Source organism: Mixophyes fleayi, chromosome 1 (genome assembly GCF_038048845.1).
Source record: "Mixophyes fleayi isolate aMixFle1 chromosome 1, aMixFle1.hap1, whole genome shotgun sequence".
Lineage (NCBI taxonomy): Eukaryota > Metazoa > Chordata > Amphibia > Anura > Limnodynastidae > Mixophyes > Mixophyes fleayi.
Window position 1 is genome coordinate 106,531,578 of NC_134402.1, and position 24,753 is coordinate 106,556,330.

The following is a 24,753-nucleotide window of genomic DNA, read 5'->3' on the forward strand; positions in this document are numbered from 1 at the left end:
TGCAGTTGTGCGTTTGGATCATCGGAGACTATATGAGTGTCAGGTACAGTTCCTGTGTTCTTCTGTTCACATAGGAACGGTCTCCTTCTTCCTGTTCGGGTGCCGCGTCTAGTTGCTGAGCAACCAGATGCATCAGTTCCGGCTGCCAGGATGCCTCCTCTGCGCATGCGCATCCCGTTGCTTGGCACTAGACTACGCTGGGACCTGGTGGTGGTTGCTTACGACATCACCGCCGGTAATTAGCGCTCCAGCCCTCTATGTAAAGATGACTCTGGCACCATTAGGGCCCAGAGTATTAGGTTCCCTAAGCTCCAGCACCTTGGATGTTTCATCCCTTTCTTTGTTCTGACGACCTAGTTCCTAACTTGGCTATTCCTGACGCTGTATCTATCCAGATTCTCCCTTGGACTCTTTAACTCCTTCCTGGTATCTGACCTCTGCCGCCTGCCTGACCATTGTTTTGGATTTTCTTTGGGTACCTCGCTGACCGCTCGGTTTGAACTCAGCTTCCCTAGATTTCCCTTCGCACCCCATAGGGTTACAAAGGGAAATCTGCGATGTTGTGGCACGGCATTGGCACTTTATGTCCGCAGCCATGCGTAACCAAACCCGGATTAGTGCAGTGAGCTTTCTGGGCTATAGCCCAGGGCCCTTGGGCAGCTGGAGGGCCCTAACGAAGATTGCCCCTGTATGCTACTGCCCATGCATTCCCGTTAGGCAGGCGCAGCTAATCTGAGGTTATTAGCTATTAGTGCGGGCGTGGTGTGCAGTGCGCTGCTTAGTGAGGAGGTCTCGTGAGACTATGACCTGACCACACTAAGCAGTGACTGCTTCTGCAAGAAAGAAGTGCTGCTTGGAGGCTGTAGCGATGAGAAGAGGACCAGGGGCCTGATTCATTATGGATATTAACTTCAGAAACTTCTTATTTGAGTCTCCTGGACAAAACCATGTACAATGCAAGGGGTGCAAATTAGTATTCTGTTTTGCACATAAGTTAAATACTGACTGTTTTTTCATGTAGCACACAAATACTTGATAGCTTATTTGTACACTGAAATTTAAAGTTGATATTTGTGTGCTACATGAAAAAACAGTCAGTATTTAACTTATGTGCAAAACAGATTACTAATTTGCACCCCTTGCATTGTAACATGGTTTTGTCCAGGAGACTGAAATAAGAAGTTTCTGAAGTTAAGATCCTTAATGAATCAGGCCCCAAAAGAGGACAGCAAGTAGGTAAGTGCTTTTCTTTCTACATATCAGGGGAAAGAGGAGCCGCGGAGGTGATACATTGGGACTGAGGGGGGACAGGGCCTTTACAAATTACTGGGGGCCTCACAGTACCTTTAGACCAGTGGCCAACATTGTCTTAATCCAGCCCTGTTCGTAACCGCGATCTGCCGTTTTAATCGTCCTTATGCCCCAAAGAATATCTTGCTTGTCTGAGCTAAAAAGTAAATAGTTAGTTTTTTAGCTCCTATTGAAGTATATTTATGCGATTTCACTAAAAAAATAATTAAAATGTGATGACAATTACTGAAACATTCTATGAGGAATGAGAACTCCTATGGATTTCATTTGTTCAAATGTGATTACACAGCCTGAGCCTGTTTGATACAGTGACCGGGTCATTGTCTGTATTCCCTGGCCCTTGAGAAGACATCTGGGATGATGACAAGGAGGTATAGTGAAGTGTAACAAAGCTCGGCGCCAGAAGGAATTAGAGACACAGCTCACCAGTACCCTCCTCCTCTTGTAAACTATCAGACCCAGCATACATCAGAAATATATCTACACTGAGGATCGTTTCATACACAACGCAAAGAGCTTGAGGGCGGTCTGAGAAAACATATGTGATCTTACAGACATCGCCAGAGAATAGAGTATAGTGGCAGTTGGGAGAAGAGAACAGCCCGTGATCTTGCCCCTGTGATGAGCCAGGTTGTGGAACGTTTCATTGTTCACCTCATTGTCCGAACGTTCCATCATTAGTGCCCTCACCTTGCCAGCGTTTCACGTACAGAACCTCTTACTGGATCACACCAACCTTTGCTTTTCTGCGCTGAGCCTGGACTAACTGCTACATGCGTCAGTATTCGAAGGTGCGTGGTAATGATGGCGGCGCTCTGGGAGACTTCCTTACCACTGGATACTAATGCACTGCCCTGTTGAAATGAATTGATTGCTTGTGCCAAACCTCTGTGTGCTATTTACCTTAGAGATCGGCCGTGCTGTATGTATGTAGCAGCCAGGGACCAAAGGGACGTGTCAGATTGCCCGGGAATTGTGCGTTTTATTCCGTAGAAGGAGGATAGCAGCAGGATGGGCCTACTGGAGAGATTGAGAAAAGAGTGGTTTATTCTTGGTATCATACTGGTAATAGCAGCCGCTAAATTGGAACCATCCATAGGGGAAAAAGGGGGTAAGTCTATGTCTAACTGGTAAATGCTGCACAGTTGTGGATCTTTGCTATATTATACTCATCTATTTGTTTCGTTAGTTATGGCAAAATCTAACACTCAGCAGTCTTTTTATATAGAGTGTTGTGATCTTGCGAGACTACAACTCCGATCATCGGCGCTATGTCGCATGCTGGATGATGGAGGTGTAACCGCCCAGTACATAGAGGAGCAAAAGTAGAAGTTTAAACTGTATAGAACATTAATGTTTCGTGGCATTACTTGTCTTGTAACAGTACAGTGATGTATGCCGATTAAAGGGTTAATCGGCATACTGGATGTTTTGGACAGTAACCCACCTCTTAGGTACACGTCAGTTATGTTCCAGGCAACTAAACGATTGCAGTCAGCTTGCTTATTAGTGACACGTTGCACACCAGCCCATTGGCACTTCCTTGTCGTGTAGTTGGGTTTCCAATAGGATGCTGCCCCTGTTCAGGGACCAGTCACACAAGGACAACCTGAGTGCTTACTGCCGAATATATACTCTGTTGCCATTACCTTCAGCTCTACCATCACAAAAGTCACACTGTCTCAGAGGGCTTTTCCATACATTGCAAAGTCATGTGCATATGGCTTATCAATGATGAACCGTTCACCATTCATTTACTTTCATTTATTACAATTTACATATGATTTTGATATGCTTACTTTTTGTGTTAGTTTTTATCTGCCTCTTCCATTAGTGTAAGCACCTTCTAAATAATACCAGTTGATTTTTATTCAGAAGAGGAAGGGAGACAGATAAGACAAACTTACTTGAAGATTAGTGACGCTTTATATAGTATGTTTAATTAATACATTATTTGAAGAGGAATTATTTCTAACTCCCATGTTTGAGTAATTGCAGTTAAATGATGTTGTTTTTTTTATAGATATACCTTCATTCAAAGGTTCCCTTCTATTTTTATGATATATAATCATAGTTTTTATGATCATTTTACAACTAATTGAGTGTGACATATTATAAAAAAAGATGTGTAGGCTGTAGCCTAGGGCCCAGAACATCCTATGTCGACATTATATTAGGTGATTGTAGGGTTAGACGTTTGCAGTGTATTCCAATTAGTGTATGGAGATGTTCTAAATATGTTATTACAAAATGGTTTGTGTTTGTTCATTGTAAAACATTGTTGTCCATTGTTGTCATTTTTATTTTAATAATACACTTTTGGAATGACTGCAGACCCCACAAACTTTACTCATTCAACCAGTATAACATGCTCTGCTCCCAAACTTCTCACTTAATTTACTTCAGCAGTTACCTGCTGAATTGACTTAATTGAAGTATAAAAATGTAAGTTTTATTCATTAATTAAGCCTTAGTAACTGCAATAGGAATTGACCAAGGAAGTTTGGGAGCAGAGCATTATATAGTGGGTGGACGGTATTATGTTGATAGGACTGTGATGGTCTTAGTCTGTGTTTTAATGAAATTTTAAACTTGGAACGGGCCCAAGCAGTATAGAGGTAGCATTTAGAGATGGAGAAGGCAGATCGTAAGGTAGGTGGTAGCCGTCTTTTTAAAAATCAAACTAGGGGGCTGTTACACTAGCAATTTTCACTCAACATTGAAAGTGCAGCTTTGAATCCTTCCAAATGAAAAGTATTAATTTCTATGAGTAACGCTAAGAGGATGTCACTGCTTCAGTGGTTTTCAACATACTTATCTACTCTACCAGAATGTCCGGGAGACTCCTGAATTTCAGTTAGTCCAGGACTCCTGTGAGAGTAGTCCACCCTCTCGGATTCTGCTGCGGTGAGCGGGATGGGAACCATAATGACAGTATTAGGTATGAGTCCCATCACCAAGACCCTGGCTTGTACTGCGCAACATTTTGGTGTTACGCAGTGGGGGTAGAGCCGTTATGACACAAAATACGTCATCATGCTTTCCGTACTTGTTCCTTGGACATCCTCTCTAGGATTTTGGTCGCTATGTGGTTAGCACTTCGGCCTCACAACGCTGGGATCTTGAGTTCAATTCCCAACCATGACCTTATCTGTGTGGAGTTTGTATGTTCTCCCCGTGTTTGTGTGGGTTTCCTCCGGATGCTCCTGTTTTCTCCCACACTCCTAAAAAACATACTAGTAGGTTAATTGGCTGCTATCAAAATTGACCCTAGTCTGTGTGTGTGTGTATGTGTATGTATGTTAGGAAATTTAGACTGTAAGCTCCAATTGGGCAGGGACTGATGTGAATGATTTCTCTGTACAGCGCTGCTGAATCAGTGGCGCTATATAAATAAATGGTGATGATGGTATAAAATTTTAGAATCCTACAGGTGCAAAGAGGAGTAAAGCAGCCCTTCCTTCTTAATGTAGTGTCACCTCCTACAGCGCAATATAAATAACAAAAAATAGAGAAGGATAATAGGCGCCTACTCAAATAAAAGCACAAAGAATAAATATATACAAGTAAAACATTTTCAGTCTCCGTATCAATTGAAAAATATCTTTCTCTGTCTTAATTCCAAGAAAGAGGAGGGGCATAAATGAATCTTGTAGATGTCCCAACGTTACTTAAGTACCGTAGATATGTCTATTGAATCCAAATCAATAGGAAGGTTCTTCCAAGGGTAGGAACAGACCAATCGGTCCGGAAAAGAAAAAAAAACACTTTCTTGCAGATGTATGTGTATATACACTAGTGCTGCAGCTTTATCCGTATAACTTCTCACTGCAAGTGTTTAATGGGATGAGCTCCACCCGACATATAGACAGAATAAAAGAAAAGCACACACAGTGTAATACCATTGAGAAAAGTTGAAAAAAAACACTGTGCATTTATTCCACTCACTTTATTCCACTTAAAACATATCAGAATGTATAGGTAATAACAGTTCCATGACAGTTTCATACATAGACATACAGAGATCCATACCAGATATATGGAGGTATAAGGCATCCACAATATAAACAGCGTCCGTCTGGAAAGAGAGCTGCTAGAACTGGAGCATAAAGATTACTCTGTAATGTTAATGAAATATCTTATATCTGCCCCATTAACGCACCAACGCATTTCTACTCATAAACGAGTCTTTCTCTAGGTAGACTCGTTTATGAGTTGAAACGCGTTTTTTCTTTTCCGGACCGATTGGTCTTCTTTGGAAGAATATTCCTATTGATTTGGATTGAATAGACATAGCTACGATACTGTGAGTAACGTTGGGACATCTACAAGATTCACTTATACCCCTCCTCTTTCTTGGAATTGAGACAGAGAAAGATATTTTTCAAGTGATATTGAGACTGTTTTTCTTGTATATATTTATTCTTTGTGCTTTGATTTGAATAGGCCCCTAATATCCTTCGCTATTTTTTGTTATTTATATAAAAATACCTGTATTGGATTTGTTATCCAAAATACTTGAGACAGTGTTTCCTTGGTAATATTTTTTTCTGTGATTTGTGTACCATACTTGAAAGTTTCTAAAACCCATTTCCACACTGCCCCTGGCATTTCCTTTCTCATTAAATTGCTTAGCAGAACTCCTTTTTAGTAACTTTAGTCCTTGGTTATAATTAATGTGTATGACAAAATCACCATTTTGCAGCAATAGTTTACTTTCTCTAATATCGCTTCTTGGCCAGTTGCTTGAAATCCAAGTTGCTGTGTGTCGCTGGTGCTGCCCTAGCCAAGGCATGCCCAGAAATGCCCTGGTGTTGGGATGCCACCATGCGCACATCATAAGGCACAGAGCCTGAAAGCACTTTTGCTCTTAAGGGATATTACCTTTACCGCACTTTTGTTGGGGGAAGGACAATTTTTATACACCCGGCCGAAAGGCTGGGTTCTACATGGCTCTATTTTTACATCCACAATTCAGCTTTTCATGTTTTTTGTGTTTTACTTTTTTGTTTTTTTTGAGGGGTTTGGGCATGACCCTTATGCACAGCCCTCTCCCTAAGTCAGCAGAGACTCCCGCCTTCTGGGGGGGCAAAAAGATTCAGTACCCTAAGGGAAGCAATGTCAAAACTAGGATAGAAAGGGGCTTGCCAAAGTTTTGTGGCATAGGTGGGCCTGAAGACCCTTGCTGCTTAATGGTTCTTATGGGTCCAGGGGTCGGGATCTCAAAGGGGGCTCCCCCTAGCTTTAGTTTATCTTATTTTTTTTTTTTTCTTTCTGATTTTAAGAAAACCCAAATTCATTAATTTTTCTTTCGGGTAAAAGATTGCCTGTCTGTATTATGTTTAAGTTGAATTAACAAAAGGTCAAAGCTATAGGGGCAGTCATTTTTTTAGAAAATGCCACTAATAGTAAAGAAGCCAAAATATTGAAATTAAATATTTTTTGGGCCAAATGTTCTATAAGAATAACAGAAATGTGTTTTATGTTACATTTTATTGCCTGACCTTCCCATGGCATGCTGTGTGCAGAATGCAAATCTGTTAATGAATATATAAGTTGACACTAACAAGGAAAGGCATTTGTAACATTACATAGTGTCAAGGTAACCTTATCTTAGCATAATTTACAGACTTAGTAATGATATTTGACATTAATATATATATGAAAGACTTAAATGACTGGAGTGTTTGTATCTAAGTAAATATGTCGACCATACACGAGTAACATCCCAAGTGGGTATGCGGTAATTGGAACTAGTGTGTTCCACTTTCAGACCCTTTTATGTGTGATGTACTAGTGTTTTTAATACATGAAGTTGAAGTGTTGATACAAGGCTTTAAGATGTGGGAGGAGTTTAGGCTGCATACCTCCCAAAATTTAGTCATGAAATCGGGACAAAATAAGCCACCTCCGCCTAAGCTCTACCCAAAAATGAACAAATTTGGGTAAAACTCCACTCACTTTTGGTTAAGCTCCACCCGTTTTGCAGCCTGCAAATCGGATGTCCTGCCAAAATCGGGACATTTAGGAGACTTGCAGCGGTCTGTAATGGAGTTAGGAGTTAATACTTTAGTTTTTATTAGAGCTGTAGTGGAATTTCAGGTTAGCAATGTACAATGTATTTTATCTTCATGGTACATATCTTAAATTTTGCAGTATTGTGGCCCATTAATGCATACTTGGCAAAAGGAGGTAATCTAGAAATATTCCAATTGCTTTGACCACAGCCTTTTATCACAGCTTTAGCACAATTCTGCTAGAATAGGAAGCTCTTTCCCCCTCCCCATGCACCGTCATGATGAGACTTGATCTACCTAAACCATTCCTGTCCCAGAGCATGGCTATTTAGGGCTAATTCATCCAGAATAAAAACAGAGCACAGTCATTATACTACTTTCTCTAGTAAGGGCTCTAGATTATTTATACTTCTGACAATTTTCTTGAAATAATTATGAATGACACTTGATTTCCTTCATGTAAAGTCCATTTAATTTTTTTTCCAATCCTTTAAATAATGTGATCATTCCACCATATTGAGTGAATGGAAACAAGAGTCCATCCTCGTTCTATTTTGTGTTTTATTCCGCTTGTCTCTTGTGCAAAGTCAATTTCACTAAAACATTTTCCACTAAGCAATTGAAAGGTAACTTGATGCGTCATTGCCTCTGTTTGATTTATGATGCAGTATGATTGGCTGTTTTATTTGTATCTCTTCAGACGAATGGATGCACAGTGACGTAGGAAGAGATATGTAAGGAGTCACATCCCTAATATGTTGACCTTGCAGGCAGTAAAGCTAGATACACACTACAGGTTCACACTAAGAAAACTTATCCTGATGCAATATTGTTAATGATTTTACTAACAACTGAAAGTCCCGATTCACATGTTGATTCATGTGTACACACTATACACGTTTTACAAGGTTTACCTTCAGATCTGTGCTCTTCATCTGTCATAACCATCAGCTGTTAAGATTGTGACTCTGTACACTCTATGGAGATCTGCCGACACTGCTGGTCAGGAATGCATACAAAATACAGAATTTAAATAAACAAAACAATAGTGTGTTTTCTAGATTGACCTTCACTTCCGTCACATGCAGCAATCTCCACCACTGGTTCTCATCCAGAAAATCCACGATTTATATAACAATAAACAAAATTGGTCCATAATCTGTATCCAAAACAGTCAGACAGTTGTTTTAGGATGTTTTAATTCTCTTTCATGTTGTGAGAAAATCCTATTTTTTTTTCAGATAAATCTGGATAGCAAAATGAAAAACACAATATTCAAATCCATATACAGTTTCTGATTCCCCTGTGGGTGTGCGCTTACCCCACTGGATCAAACAGCAAGCCAGTGAGACGCTATCCCTGGTGATCTATATGAGCGTGGAGAGAGGCTGCCAGCGTCCTGTGGTGATCCACTGCAGAGATTTGCTTCTGTTACATGTCTGCTGTTTGATCCAGTGGGGTAAGTGCACATAATCGCATAGTTGTGCCAGTGGGATGTGGTCACACAGCTGAAATATCAGGTCAGTCTATGAATGACTGAACACAGGTTAAAAAACAATTATGCATGTATCCATGCTAGCCCTCAATGACTTAGAATTCATCCCTAGGAGCTCACTCTTCTCCACTATTGGATGTATTGTCAATTTGCTTTAGTTATATAAATCCTGCATTTTGTGAGATAATCAATAGCTGGTCTGAGAAGCACATTTCTCTTAATTCTCCTATGTCAGTGAACGCTCCATGGCTGCTGTTTTTTTTGTAAGCTTCACAGGTGCTCATCTTGCTGTAACAGGTGAAAATTCAGGAACAATTTGTAAAGTTGTTAGGCTGCTGGTCTGATCACCAACCCACAGAACTAGATGACTGAGGTTTTCATCCATAGCAGCCGCCTTTCCCTTAGAGCTTGATGCGCTCACCGGTACTCAGATGCCCCCAGGACTTAGCTCCAGATGTAGTGTCGGTTGGTAATGCAGGACCACAGTGGCAGGCCAGGAGACTGGTAGAAAGCAGCGGGTAGTCAAAAGGAAAGCCAAGGTCAAGGGTCACAGGCAAGCAGAGGAGTCAATAAACATGCCAGAGGTCAGGGTCACAGGCAAGGTAGCAGGGTCCAAGGTACAAGCCAAAAGGGTCAGGGCCACGAGCAAACAGGCAGAGTCCAAAGTCCAGGCAGGGGTCATACACGGGAAATCCAACAGAGTATATACAGGACAGGGTACAGCAACAGAGCAGGTCAGCAAGACTGGGACAAAAACGCTATAACCGGCAGGGAGGCTAAGCCCTTCCTGCCTTAAATACTTAGACCAACCAATCAGGGCTCATCCCTGAAATTACACACAGGCCAGCTTTGATTGCACATTAATCAGCCCACAGGCTGGGACTACTACTGCACATGCACCCGGCTATTCAGCCTGCCGGAGCGCCTAGAGATTGTTTTCGGTGTCCGGCCGTTGCCCTGTCCGAATTTCCGGAAGTGACGTCCCGGTCGTCATAGCGACGGCCGGGACGCCAGGAAGAGGTACAGCGAGTCGCGGCGGTGCCCTCGGCTGCCGCTGCTGTCTAACAAAAGTGTCCAACTTTTTCTTCAGAACCCACATTCATATGGCCTTTAAAGACATTTGCTGCCATCTTATACATAAAACAGACACCTCCTGATACACTGGGGGGAATTCAGTTGGCCGCATTACTCTCGAAAGTAACATGGCCTGCGCACTACTACGTTACTATGGGAATAGTGTGCAATTATTACTGTTAGTATGGTAATTCATACCTCTGATTTTTGCCCAGGGAGAAAAGTCTGGGTTAAAATTACCGTATGAATGGTAATAGAGCGGTAGCCGTGTTACTTTCGAGAGTAATGCCCCACTGAGCAGTAAAGATTATGTCAACCTTTGTGAAAATGTATCAATTATATATAGACAATAGAGCAAATTTTGCAACCTAAAACTATTTTAATTGTTGCAGGGCAGAGACAAAATTGGTCTGCCATCATACGAGGGCAGCCAGGTGGTTAGCATTGCTGTCTCGCATCACTGGAGTCATAGGTTTGATTCCGAGCAGGGTCCTCTCTGTGTGGAGTTTGTATGTTCTCCGCATGTGTGCGTGGCTTTCTTCCAGGTGCTCCGATTTAAAAAGAAAACATACAGGTAGGTTAATTTTCTTGTGACCAAATGATCCCTTATATGTGTGGTATGGAGTGTACATTGTAAGCCTTAATGGGCCAGGGACTGATGTGAATGACAAGTATTCTCTGTACAGCGCTGCATAATATGATTAGTGCTGTGTAAATAAATAATAATAATAAGTGGCCCTGTGACAGCAGAGTAAGTGAATAGACCAGAAATCTATCTAAACGATTTTATCTACTTTGTCCTGTTTAATCCCATGGAGATAACCTTATCTTCCTTTCAGTCATATTGCCAACACACAGAGAGAAGTAAAGAGGAAAAATATTGCACAAACTCAGATTAGACACAGCCAGCTAGAGGAAAATGTACATGGAATTAATTAAACATGGATACATTTCTGTATGTTTACTAAGTGAAACATGCTCAATTAAGACTAGTAACAGTAAATCTGGTAGCACATTTATTTTGGTTCTGTCCTATAGTATTTCTGGTCCTTCAAGTGTTATAGGATTCATCATCATCATCATCACCACCATTTATTTATATAGCGCCACTGATTCCGCAGCACTGTACAGAGAACTCATTCACATCAGTCCCTGCCCCATTGGAGCTTACAGTCTAAATCCCTAACATACACACACAGACAGACAGAGAGAGAGAGACTAGGGTCAATTTTTTTATAGCAGCCAATTAACCTACCAGTATGTTTTTGGAGTGTGGGAGGAAACCCACGCAAACACGGGGAGAACATACAAACTCTTCACAGATAAGGCCATAGTCGGGAATTTTTTCAGTAGATGGTATTGAGGAAATATATTTTGTCTCATTCGCTTAGCTATACATATTATGGTGCTTGTTAATCATAGGCGAAACCTGTTGTGTAAGTGACAGTCCCTTCCAACATGCCATGCCAGTGACATGCTGGGACTTGTAGTTCCCCACAACAGCTAGGAAAGGTCACATTATGTTGCCTAAGAAGCATTCTGCCAAAGCACTGTAAAGGAACTAAGCATCACGCCTGAAGCTGGTTACAATGGTTGGTGGGCGGGAATGAATGATTAATGGAGGTCCTTCCATGTAGTACAGTCTGTTACTCCACCCCCTGTCATGGTAGTTATCATGAGCTCTCAGCTTGTGCTGAAGAGAACAGAGTCCTCCATGGAACGACTGGGTGGTGGTGAACAAACCTTCCCCCACTACTACATCACATATGAGAAACAGCATAAATAGTCTTATCTGAGTTTTGCACGTTGTTCCTTTATCTGATCTAGCTTTTAAAAAGATCTGAAAACTGTTTTAATTCAACATCAAGCAATCTACTATTAGTATATCAATGTGTTTGTTTTACAAATAATATACACCTTGTCTGCCACTACCTCTCTTTGAAATAATTTAGCATTTTTTGTATATATAGTTTGTTAGTTGACCATGTTTATTTATTCAAGTATTTATTGAAGTTCGTTTTCTCTCTCTATCGATCACATTATACAGGGTGGGCGCTCAAGGTATAGTAGGCCGCAGCCTGGGTAGTATGTGGAAGAGAATGCCGTAGAAACTTCCATACAAACAATGTAAAACCCCAGCACTCTCAGGACTTCATATATTGAAAAAGTATTAAAAAAAACCCCCAAGCTTTAATTACACAGATCAGCATTTTGGTGTCTGTGTAATTAATCTTGTATAATGGTCCTGCTTCTATGTTCAGTAGAGTCATATACACCATCTGCACTATTCTGATCATTAGTTTTTTTGGGGGGTTTGTTTTATTAAAGAAATCAGTTTTACGATAATGGGTGTCTGGACACCTGCTAAAGTATTCCTGTATGTACAGAGAAACTAACAAAGTGCACTTTATAATATTGATATTAAAGGGATCTATTATGATCCTTTAAGTGAAATATATTGTTGGTATAGTTAAGTGGATCTGTATGTAATCCCAAGGGTACAACAATATATAGGCTTTTTTTTAGAACATTATACAGTTCCCTATATTATACTTTCAAGTGTTTGCAGCACCGAGGCTTCTATGGCTGACATAAGTCAGAGGCATCATTTACCTGCTGGCCTGCTGAGAAACAGCGTCTCATATATTTCTGGAAACCTCCACACTGGTTCTGACACTAGTATAATGCATGCTGAGAGAAGGAGAATGTAGTTAAGAAAATAAAAAAGTTTTTTTATTTTGTCCTTTTGTTTTTTATATATATATTTTTTTTTTAGGTAATTCATAGTATTATTAGCAAGTGTGTTTAACAATGTATGCTAGGGTTGCAATTGGGGGGGGGGCATTTGTGTTAAATGTAGGTGGAAATGAGTGCAATATATAGCTGGCAGTCTACACAATCTGCAACTTGTTTGTCGCAATTAGGGGAATCTGGGCAACATATAGCCGACAATCTGCATCTTGTGGGTTGTAATTAGGGGTATCTTGGCAACATACAGTGAGGTCCATAAATATTGGGACATCGACACAACTCTCATATTTTGGGCTCTATACACCACCACAATGGATTTGAAATGGAACAAACAAGATGTGCTTTAACTGCAGACTTTCAACTTTAATTTGAGGGAATTAACATCCAAATCAGGTGACCAGTGTAGTAATTACAACGGTTTCTATATGTGCCTCCCACTGTGGTTGGAAATGCTCAGTAAACTATCTCCACACATTAAAGGATTACTAAACTCCAAAATTAAAATTTTCAGATACGAACTGTGAAGATAAAATACTTTTTCAGTGTTAACCTATACACTATATTGTCCTTTTGGTATCCGATACAGACTAAAATTCTGAGACTTAATTTGACATAACTTGCTCAGCCCTGTCTGTGCTTCCACCGATCCATACTGTGCATTTGTGGCTCTCTGTGTGCCTGCTCTATGACAGACGCACATCCCTCCTAACATGGCAGCCTGTTGCACCGGATGGTAACACAGCATGGAGAGCAGTTATTTCATATATATTATTCATCTCGGTAATACACAGCCTTTGAGATTAAATCACTTTGAATAGTGGACTTACTTGCTCTTTGACTAGATGTTAAACCTTCTTATTCCTAGTTTATCACTATAAATAATATAGTTATATTCAAGGCTATATAATCTAGATTAGGAATATTGTCAGTCATTCTGCAGTTAATGCCTGTAGAGGGCATTTTGCCAGATGACCGCTTGGTGGGTGTGAAGATGATGGCTATTTTTGGGTAGGAGAACAGTGTTGGTTTTGAATAGGAAAAATGGTGGACTTTCCTGGGTGTGATATTGTTCTCCATAGCCACACCAACTTTAAAAGCTACATGGCAGACCTGTGCTTCGCCAACAATCACTGCAAATTTTTGCTTGCCGGAATTAAATTATACAAACATGGTTAATAATTGGTAAGAACATTGCAATACTGCACAGATAACCCCTGAATTATTTTGTTAGACCACTTGACTGGCGTTGGCTGATTTTATTTTGAGTTACGGCCCATACACCTGTAATAATGTTGTATATGAAGCCCCCTATTTTTACCCTCTAATGTGCCATGTTTAAAGACTTTAAATATTTTCAGTAGTTGTTCCAGTGCAGAAGTGTGTTACATATTACAAACACTCACTTCAGCCCTAGACAATGCAGCTCCAGCTACTACATGTAGTCTCCGATGATCCAAACCCCACCCCAGCCATGTCACAACAAACAGACCCGCTACCTGCAAAAGTGCTCCCGCACTGCAGAGCGTCACTAGCAGAAATTTCGTTCCTATCCCGATTTCCTCCACTGTAAATTTATCATTTCATCTTACAGCGCTGCCCTTTCAATTGCCAAACAAACATTCTTCAAATCTCTAATATCCACCCAGTCTTCTAACCCACGTCGCCTCTTTGTATTTTCATCTCACTTCTCTGCCCACCTGCACCTCCTCCTCCTTCCTCCCTCACTGCCCATGATTTTGCTACCTATGTCAAAGACAAAATTGACACCATTCTACAAGATATTTCCTCATGCCAAATTTAACTCACTCCACTCGCTCAACCCACCTTTACCTACACTCCCCAATCCACCCTTAATTCATTCTCTCCAGTAACTGAAGACAAGGTCTTTGCAATCATATTATCCTCTCACCCTACAACCTGTCCACTCAACACTACTTCCTCCCAACTTCTCCGCTCCCTCTCCTCCACTGCATGCCCACCTCTATCTCACCTCTTCAACCTGTCACTTTCCAATGGCACATTTCCATCCTCCTTTAAACATGCGCTCATTTCACCTTTTCTAAAGAAACCATCTCTCGATCCAGCTTCTCTCTCCAACTACCGCCCAATTTCTCTCCTCCCCTTTCCTCCAAACTACTTGCTTGATTAGTGTACAATCGCCTGACTTCTTTCCTCTCATTCCATTCTCGACTCTCTGCAATCAGGCTTTAGCCCCCAACATTCCACTGAAACTGCTCTCACAAAAGTGACCAATGATCTACTTACTGCAAAATCTAAGGGTCATTTCTCTATACTCATTCTCCTGGACCTCTCTGCTGCTTTTGATACTGTTGATCACCCTCTTCTCCTACACACCCTTGACTCAATTGGCCTTCGTGACACAGTTCTTTCCTGGTTCACTTCCTAGCTATCAAACCGCTGCTTTAGTGTGTCCACCTCTGGCACTTCCTTTGCTCCAGTCCCGGCGCCCTCGGCAACTGCTTAAGGTTGTTAATGGAAGCGCCGAGCCTGTGTACGAACCATAAAAATCTTGTAATGTTACAGCAATGGAAAGAGCATATGTCACTCTATATTTATACAGATCTTTTCTTGGTCGTTTATTTTTTTCATTGTACACTCTTTTCATGGGGCACTAATTCGCTCATTCACTCTCCAATACCACCTCTATGCTGATGACACACAAATCTATATCTCTTCCCCTGACCCCTCTCCTTCTGTACTATCTTGTGTAACCAACTGTCTTTCTGCTATCTCCACATGGATGTCCCAACGCTACCTAAAGCTCAACATGTCCAAAACAGAGCTTATTATCTTCCCTCCTGCCAGAGTTACCACCTGTCCTCAAATCTCCCTCACTGTCAATAACACCACAATTTCCTCAGTCTTCCAAGCCCACTGCCTTGGTGTCACACTTGACGTCGCCCTCTGCTTTATTCCTCACATCCAGACTCTCTCCCAGTCCTGTCGACTCCTTCTTAAAAACTTTGCCAGAATATGTCCTTTACTTACTCAACATGCTACCAAAACTCTTATCCATTCTATCCTTTCCTGTCTTGACTATTGCAACCTCCTGCTATCTGGCATTCCGGAAACCCATATATATGCACACTTCAATCCATCCTAAAGGCTACTGCAAGACTGATCTTTCGCTCTCACCGCTCCATATCTGCTGCACCACTTTGCAAATTCTTACTCTGGCTCCAGGTGTCCTCCAGAATCAAGTTCAAATTACTCACCCTTACCTACAAAACCTTTCACAACACTACCCCTGCATACATCTCAAATCTCATATTAAAATACTCTCCCTCCTGCCCTCTTAGATCTACCTCTGACCTGCACCTTGTCTCGTCTCTGGTAAACACCTCTCACTCGCTCCTACAAGACTTCTCCCGTACTGCTCCCCCTTATGAAATTCCCTACCACGCTCGATCAGACTTTCCCACAGCCTTCAAATCTTTAGATGCTCTTTGAAAACTATCTCTTTTTCTAGAGGATAATACTATTCACACTAATGCATCCTCATAACAATCCTAATCTCCACTCTAAGACACATTTTCCCCACTTGTGCCCTCTTCCACTTAGGTAAGCTCTCTAATGAGCAAGGTTCTTCATAACCTTGTTTTCATGTCTGCATTTTATTTTTTGTCTACCTGTATGTCCCTGTTTTATGTATGTACTATGCTCCTTAGTGTACGACACTGCGGAGCACTGTGGCACCTTACAAATCTATGATAATAATATTAATACATATGAAAAGAAAAATTTAAAAACGCATAGTATTACTCAAAGGGGAGAATAGTGCCGTGCTAAGTGCATTACTTGGGGAGTTGCAAGCAAAATGCTGTTGTTGAAATTACCGTATTAATGGTAATTATGCACAGTTTTACCGTTAATAGTGCTCAGACCACGTTACTTTTTACAGTAACGTGGAAAATTGAATTCCCCCCTGCAATGTGTTTAAAAAAAAAAAAAAAAAAAAAAAAAAGAAAAAAAGTGATTCTGCAATGATATCCGTAGCACTTCCTCTTAGTCGAGGTGCACAAGTAGTGTAAGAAATGTAAACTTTGATCCTCCTTAGTACATAAGATAACATCTTTATTGCCTAAAAATGAGCATTCCTCTCATAGCGCGGTTCCATATGTTGTATTGTGGCTTATTATACTGGTATCGCTAGGATTCATAAATAGATTTCCTCACAATTTTATTTTTCACATTAAATTGATGACACAATTGTACTTGACAGCTAGGTTTAAATTTGCTTTTTTTCCGCAAAAATATTCTGTCAAATCTTTATAGCTTCTGTAAGGGCACATGCATACAAGTTACCTGATGGACCTACAGTGGGTCCTCAAATTTGTTTGATGTTTCCTGATTGTCCGATATTTAATATGTTCTGTTGGGAAGGATTTTTGAGTCCCACGACAATATTAAGTTAAGCACTACTGTGGTTTATTCTGTCATTGACTGAGTAGTGAATTTCATGGAAAGGACAGGTCTGCCTACTAAACTGGGCGCTTAGGCTGGGTACACACTAGAGGGTTTTCAGACGACTATCGGGCCAATCACGCGATAAACGGCTGTTCCGCCCGATATTGCATTAGTGTGTACACTGCAATAATGAACGATTATCATTCCAAAGCTCATCTTATCGTTTCATTTGATTTTGAAACTGAACTAAAAATCTCGGTACAATCGTTAGATAACACATTGGGAGAAAATTTCTGTAGTGTGTACCTGGCCTTAGTGTATGGAATTTATTAAAACATTTCCTAAATCAGACCTCCAGTTCACACACATTGTTATTGCTCTGTGCTAGACAATAAAATACAGAAACCTCTTTCTATGCTGCTATGACTCACTGTTCAGTGAACTACAACATGACCAGACCCAGAATATAATGCTGGCTGTCAGTTTCAACTGAGCTACAGAACTCTGTGACCTGCATTGTGAGGTCTGTCTTTCAATGTTGTTTCAGCAGTGGGGATAATCTCCTCTGCCATCAATACAGCTCTGAAAAGGTGTTGACAAATATTCAAACTGTTGTCTAACATAAAGTACAGCAGAGATGTCGCAGAGCATATTGCTGTATGCTCAGTATGTTTCTATAACCTACCAGTAAATAGACTCTATTTGGCTTCCTTTTATTCTTAGCTTCTTTCTCATATAACTAAGAAACATAACGTTTGTACATTCAGACCTGACTGAGACGTTAACCTTGCAATAAAATTGGATAATCTACCATTTCGGGAAAATTAGTAAATACTTCATTACCTTTACTATGAGTTTAGTTTTTCAATTTGCTGCTAACAAAGTGATTACAGCAGTTATGGCTAGAAACAAGTTAGTATAATAAATATTCAAATTATTATAAAATCATGGTCGAAATAAAAATAAAGTATATTCTAATAACAATTATTATATAATAAAGGAGATGGTACTCTCAGTGTATTAACAAAATGAACACGTATAATAATAATAAGAGAGACACAAACAAAAGTGTGTGTGTGTATATATATGTATAATATATATATATATATATATATATATATATATAAAATATATATATATATCAATTTATTATGCGTGAGAATGGGTTATTGTAGTTGATCTACAATTTTAACATCACACCTTTTTCACTTTCCCAGTGTTTAATATTTTTCTGGCTTTTTCACTAATAAGGATAATGCGTTAATTTTAAATTGATTTGATAAAGATTATATTTTTTTAACATATTCAAGATACACATCCCAGAGTGCCCCTATATACACCTTGGTTTCTTTCTCTCTGGTCTTTGAGTCATAATAATCCTATCGGTTACATATGAAAAATAAGACCTAATAAAATAAAAAACAGACAAAGCACTTTCTGGTTTTATTCCCCCAAAACCTAGTTAGCAACATGTTTCACTCTCCACCCTTTGTCAGGTATGAGTAGTGTTCAGAAAAAGTGTTCCCTTTATAGTGAAACCATTGTTACCTCCAACTGAAAATGAACATTTTGAGCTATGCAAGCAGAATTATTAATGTTAGATTCTATAAAATTGTGTGTTGGCTAAACATTCAGGAAGGTGACAAGGTTAAATGGAACCCATATAGAGACAATTGTAATACTTATATAGTTGTAACTAGTTTTCAACACTATCCACAAATTTCTTAAGTCATAATAGCCGAAACCATAGTAGATAATTAAAAAAACTGTGAATGTGCTAACCTTTTGCATGTTGATCTTCAGTTATTTTTCTCTTGTAAGCTCTTTCTTATTATGTTTTACTGCAATGTACTGACTAAGGTGAGTGGTGTAAATGTAAAAACTAACCATAAGACAATTTGAGAAGAAAACGGCTAAATCACCGGTGGTTTAGTTAAACCTGCCAGCAAACAAGACAGGTTTTTTTTATACCTGCTTCTGATTGGCTAGATAGCTACTATCTAGCTATTCAGAACACATGATTCACTTATGCATTATAGGGGCAATCATTTATTGATTAGACAAAATTAATTTATAATTAATTTAAGGGGGAATTTATTATTTTTCATCATATTAGGAGGGCAGTATTATTGTATTATGGGGCCAGTATGAATAAATAATTATATTAAGGAGTTTGACTGCTAATGGGGGCAATAATTGTTTATGATGCACACTTGTAGAATTAATATATTACGTCCATAATACCATAATATTGCGCCCTTAATATGATGAAAAATAATATTAACTTATGGAGGCAAATGTTATATTTATATTGGACCTTAATCAAAATATAATTATTGTTCCCATAATTCAGAAATCAATGGTGCCATATGTTATGTTCTGAATGGAAAGATAGCACAAACCACATGCAGTTTGAGCAGTCTCGCCTGTTGAACAGCAGCTTAGTAAATCTGACTGTTTTGTATTTTGATCATGGTAAACATCGGGATGATTATTTGTAAAGTAGTGGTTTGTGAAATTTGTTTACAGCTGTTTTTCTGGCAGTTTAGCCTTTAGTAAATGTGGCAGTTTTGAAACCGCCGTAAAAGCTACCAAAAAACGGGTAAATCTACCCAATGGTATCTGTAGATGAGACGATTGGGGCGATTGATCTGAGTAATTACCTGGATAGTGATTCTTTTGTCCGGACTCCTGAAAGAGTAGGACATTCCCCCGCATCTGCCCACTTCCTAGTGCAGTGGGCAGAATATGGAGCCTCCATGATGGGATTCTAAGGGAATTTCATAAATTTTGCTTGTTCCCCTCCCCCCCTGCAGAGTCAAATGATGCACCCGCTTGTGGGGGCGGGGCTAAATGATGCAATTCACTGAGCTCCCCCCCCACATAACCACTTCCACTTCCTGGAGGCCAACTTTTGGAAGTTGGCAAGTATGATTTAACTGTGTGGAAATGTTGTTTTTTGTTGTTTTTTTTCCCAGCGTTCCTAAGTATATACTGCATATAATTGATTAGAGATAACAACGTCATTTTATTTTTTGCAGAGTAGTTAATCTGCCATAAGAAAAACTATGTGTATTTATATATAGGTGAGGCTTGCTCTTTATTGGTATAAAGTTTGTCTTTGTGGTTGAAAATAAAGTAACTGTTGCCTTTTCTTACCAGACACCCCCTAATGTCTGGGGTACCCCTTGTCACACACAGCTAAGGGATGAGAAATGTTCCTAGATTGTCTTAAAATCACATCAGCTGCTGATCGTGAATATAACTAATGTTGTATTTAATAAATAATGTTTGTATTCAGAATAGTTTTATAACTGTACATTGATCCATAATATTCATGGGATTGTACTTGGTTTTGTTGGTAATTGTGGTGGGAAGATGTCACTAACGGCCTGTGTGAGCAGTCATCTGCTGACCTCGCTAGCGGGTCTCAATCAGTGCTGCTCGGCCTGTGCACCAAATGGCCGGTTGTCCTCTGATGTGGTCATACGTACGTGGTCAGATTGGATGCAGATCTTGTTATGCGGTGCATGGCCTGAGCTGCAGGATCGGCCTGTTTATCGCCCATAGACATTTGTACCGTTCCATTATTTGTTCCAAATCCCAATAATGTTTGCCATAGACATTTACTTCTAGATGTTAACACTTATATGATTGATTGTTTGTTTGCTTTTTTTAGGACCATTGAAGCCAGAAATTACCATAACATATATTGCGGTGTCTGCTATTTTCTTTAACAGTGGACTGTCTTTAAAAACAGAGGTACAGTATATAAAGATAAATACATTTTTAGGGGAATAAATGGGCTTTGGGGTTTTTGGTGATCATTTTGCCAGTAAGTTAATGTAACGGGTAATCATCCTAAATGTGTCACTTATATGGTATAGTAAAATACATGTTTATTGTTTTTTGTTTCCTAATGCAAAATGGTTTTATAAACACTTAGGTTTCTGTTTTTTGTTTTTAAATATTTTTTTTTATGTTGCATTGTATTGAAGTTATATACCTAATTACCATTGGTCAATTTAAAACTGATTGTATCCTGACAATATTTGTTACATAAACTATGTACTCACATTTTGTATCCTGACTACTTTTTGTTGTCGCTCTACAGTATCAAGCACAGAGAGGTGCAGCACAAACTGAAATGTATGAACTACAATTTATCAATTAGCCCCTCTGTACAGAGCTTGCACTATTATTCTCCACTCTTCACGTGCAGAGTAGTGGGGCACTGCAGCCAGATAAATCAGAATATAACAGTTCATTCATACATGTTCATTAGAGCTCCAAGAGACTCTGTGGAAGGCGTATGGACAGGTTGTGTCCTGCAGTGCCATCCACGTTTGTTACGACCAGATCAGGCAGTTTGGTGGGCTAGCTGATAACAGAACTCCATGGCGTCACTTATCGGCAGACATCACTCTCTACGCTAATTGACCAATTCTGTTAGAATGGATATTGACTTTAGAGTCCATTCATGCACCAATTGTATGACAATTGGGTCATTTGTGTGTAGCTTTTGTCCCATTCATTGGGATTAAAAGGGAACTCTACCCATTGATGTTTGTTTTTGAATTTATATTTCCTAATGATAAAAACCTTTTCTATAACCCTCTGTTTAACATAAAGGTCTATGATAGTGGCTTGTAATACTTTTGCTTGTCTGTAGGATAATTCTGCCAACCTTTGTAAAGTGTGTTTGAAAATATAGTGTTGGAGATAGACAGCCCCCTGCAAATGACTCAGCCATTAATACTGTTATATTCTTCAGAGAAAAAAATGTGATAACCTTGAACTGCAAAGTATCATCAAGTCGGGTTGTACTACATTTATAGGATCATTATCTGGACACACAATATCAAGTCATTTCTGAAAACTAGAAAAATGCTTCAATAGTTAAGCGTTGAGTCAGAATTTAGGATATTTAACATTTTACAATTTTTGATGACTGTCCGGGTTATCTTCGCGCTATATTTAGAATGCAGTTCACTTTGTGCTTCTACAATGTCTTTACTTTCTCTTCAGCTGGTAAGCTGCTTTCCTATAACAATTGATTCAGCTTATACAATGGAAGCCTCCACAGTGAGTGCACATAAAGAATAGCAAATGTCTTCTGGCTGTGACAGTAATATATCACATTGCTACTTCTTGTTGCTGAAATGCACATGAAAGGTGCTCTTGACCTCTCTGTTTGGTAAAAAGTGCTTGTGTATGGTTGCTGGGAGGATGGTGATCCAGACTCAAAAGGCATCTAAACACTCCTTATGGCCAGTTAGATTGACATGTGCTGCCTCTGCCCTTTTATATACAGTATTATCAGCCAGCAAACTTCCTTCATTATCTTATTAGACATTACTCTCATCAAAACAAACTGTACACAGTGGGGCAGATTCAATTCTGAGCGATGTGCCTCCGAATGGGTCCATGAAGACAGTGTGCGGCGATGTCTGGCCTGAAATCTACTCTTTGTTTGTTTATATCTCATTGAGGTGTGAGCAGAAATAAGCCAAGATCTCAGTGCGGTATTAACCAGAAGTACGTGCAGACGGACACGGGGCCTGATTCATTAAGGAAAGTTAAGTAAAAAAATTTTAGTAAATAGTCTCCTGGACAAAACCATGTTACAATGCAAGGGGTGCAAATTAGTTTTCTACTTTGCACATAAGTTAAATACTGACTGTTTTTCATGTAGCACACACATATTTGATAGCTTATTTGTACACTGAAATTTACCGTTGATATTTTTGTGTGCTACATGAAAAACAGTCAGTATTTAACTTATGTGCAAAGTAGAAAACTAATTTGCACCCCTTGCATTGTAACATGGTTTTGTCCAGGAGACTATTTACTAAATTTTTTTTACTTAACTTTCCTTAATGAATCAGGCCCATAGTGGTGATGTCCGACAGCACTTTGCAGACAACTGAATTTGACCCAGAGACTGCACTCTATAGTTAGCATTGACTTTTTTTATGTACACATCTACATATGAAAACCTATTTAGCTGTTCTGAGATATCGTCAAATAGGCACTTACATTAAACAATGAGCTCTACAAACTGCAATATTCTAGCGATAAGCTGAATAGAAATGGCTGTACTTATAATACCTTGATCCATGTTTTAAATCCTTTAAAAAAAAAAATAGACATTTATATGATGCATTTGTTTTACAAATGTACCGCTCTTATATTTCAGCATTAAATTCTGTGTATCAAAATGAAAACTGTTCAATTTTGTACGATGTCTGTACTCTCTACATGGATGTTAAGTACTGTACCACAGTATTAAAAGTCTGTGTACATAACGTGTCATAAGATCAGGACAGACTGCACACAGATTCATGGGAAAACAAATACAATAATATCAGGACTACTTAGAAGGCGACAATGAAAATCGGTAAAACCCATGAGGTGCAGAGGGCTGTACAGAAGTAGGATGCATTCGGAACATTCCGTATGTCCAGTTTTTAGTGTTAGATCTTCTTTTTAGGGCTACACGGAGTGTTTGTGCAGCTGGAGTGCTTTGTTATTAAAGCAGCATTCTCAATTCAAAGCCACGTGCCAGTACAGGAGGTCAGGTTTCTCTTGCTTAAAATGCAGCATTCTAAAATGCTATTGTCCTACCTAGGAAAGCAAATATGTCATTACATGCTACACATAAGAGAGTGTCAAATCTTAAATCAATAAAACTTTATAAACACATATTTGGACTACACATTCAACCATTCTGGGCTAAGAATGTTTTGTTTAACCGAGCAGTCTTTTAAGATTAATTCTTTTATCATCCCCACCCTTCCAAAGTAGTAGAACTGTTAAGAACTGATGCAAAGGAAACCCATATTTCGATAGGCTGGGTAAACACTTTACTAAATTTCTCTTGATGCGATATCATTAATGATTTTACCAATGATTTAAAAAACAAAACAATAGTCCCGTTCAGAATGTCGATTTATGTGTATACACTAAACACATTTTACACAATTTATCTTCAGATCTGCGCTTATAACCATTGACTGAAAAGATTGTGCCTCTGCAAACTCCATTGAGATCTATGGACACTGCCGTTGATGAGTGCATACACACAACATTGTTCCATCATTGACTGACATTTTTATTCTGGTTTTGAAAATCAAATGAAACTATACCATGCTCTTTGGAATGATAATCGTTGCAGCATACACATTAACCAATATTGGACCGAACAGTCGTTATTGTGTGATTGGCCTGATAATCAGCTGAAACCACTATATTGTGTACCCAGCCTTACTCAGCACAGATGATTTGACATCTAGATGGCTCCTTGTGTTGACTATTGGTCAATGCAAACTATGTGCTTCAATTTCTGCAGGCTCTTATGCCTGGAGTGACAACTGATACCAGCATTAGCTGTAGTGAGTAGCTGCTATCTGGGGGAATCGCTTAAGGGTAAAATATTTCATTTGCATGGAGTTGTCCTTTTAATATGGTGGATGATTGTTTAATTTGGAGGCTTGCATCACAATGACTGACATATGGTACGGTTTGCAATCTGGTGGAGACTACATAAAAGGTTAATGAAATTACATATATATATAGCTATGCTTTCCCCTTAACTGTGCTACCCTTGACCTTTGTGTCTGCACATTTCTATATTTATTGTCTTCTATTATTCCTTCTGGAGTCTTCTGTATACCA

The 24,753-nt window shown here is 39.4% G+C and overlaps 1 protein-coding gene and 1 long non-coding RNA gene across 4 annotated transcripts in view; one reads left to right on the plus strand and one right to left on the minus strand.

Moving 5' to 3' along the window:
• The window catches only part of LOC142141022 (uncharacterized), a 50,350-nt gene extending 48,290 nt beyond the window's left edge, over positions 1-2,060 (minus strand). The window contains exon 1 of the long non-coding RNA XR_012688599.1: positions 2,002-2,060. This is a non-coding gene — a long non-coding RNA (uncharacterized LOC142141022). The remainder of the gene's footprint in view (positions 1-2,001) is intronic.
• The window catches only part of SLC10A7 (solute carrier family 10 member 7), a 140,365-nt gene continuing 117,282 nt past the window's right edge, over positions 1,671-24,753 (plus strand). The window contains exons 1-2 of one of the 3 annotated variants that reach the window (XR_012688598.1): positions 1,671-2,422; positions 20,756-20,838. Coding sequence is in view for 1 of the 3 variants with exons in the window: in XM_075199063.1 (XP_075055164.1) it covers positions 2,323-2,422; positions 20,756-20,838 (183 nt within the window). In the remaining 2 variants the exon portion in view is untranslated. The remainder of the gene's footprint in view (positions 2,423-20,755; positions 20,839-24,753) is intronic. The other 2 variants (XM_075199072.1, XM_075199063.1) reach the window with 2 other exon arrangements.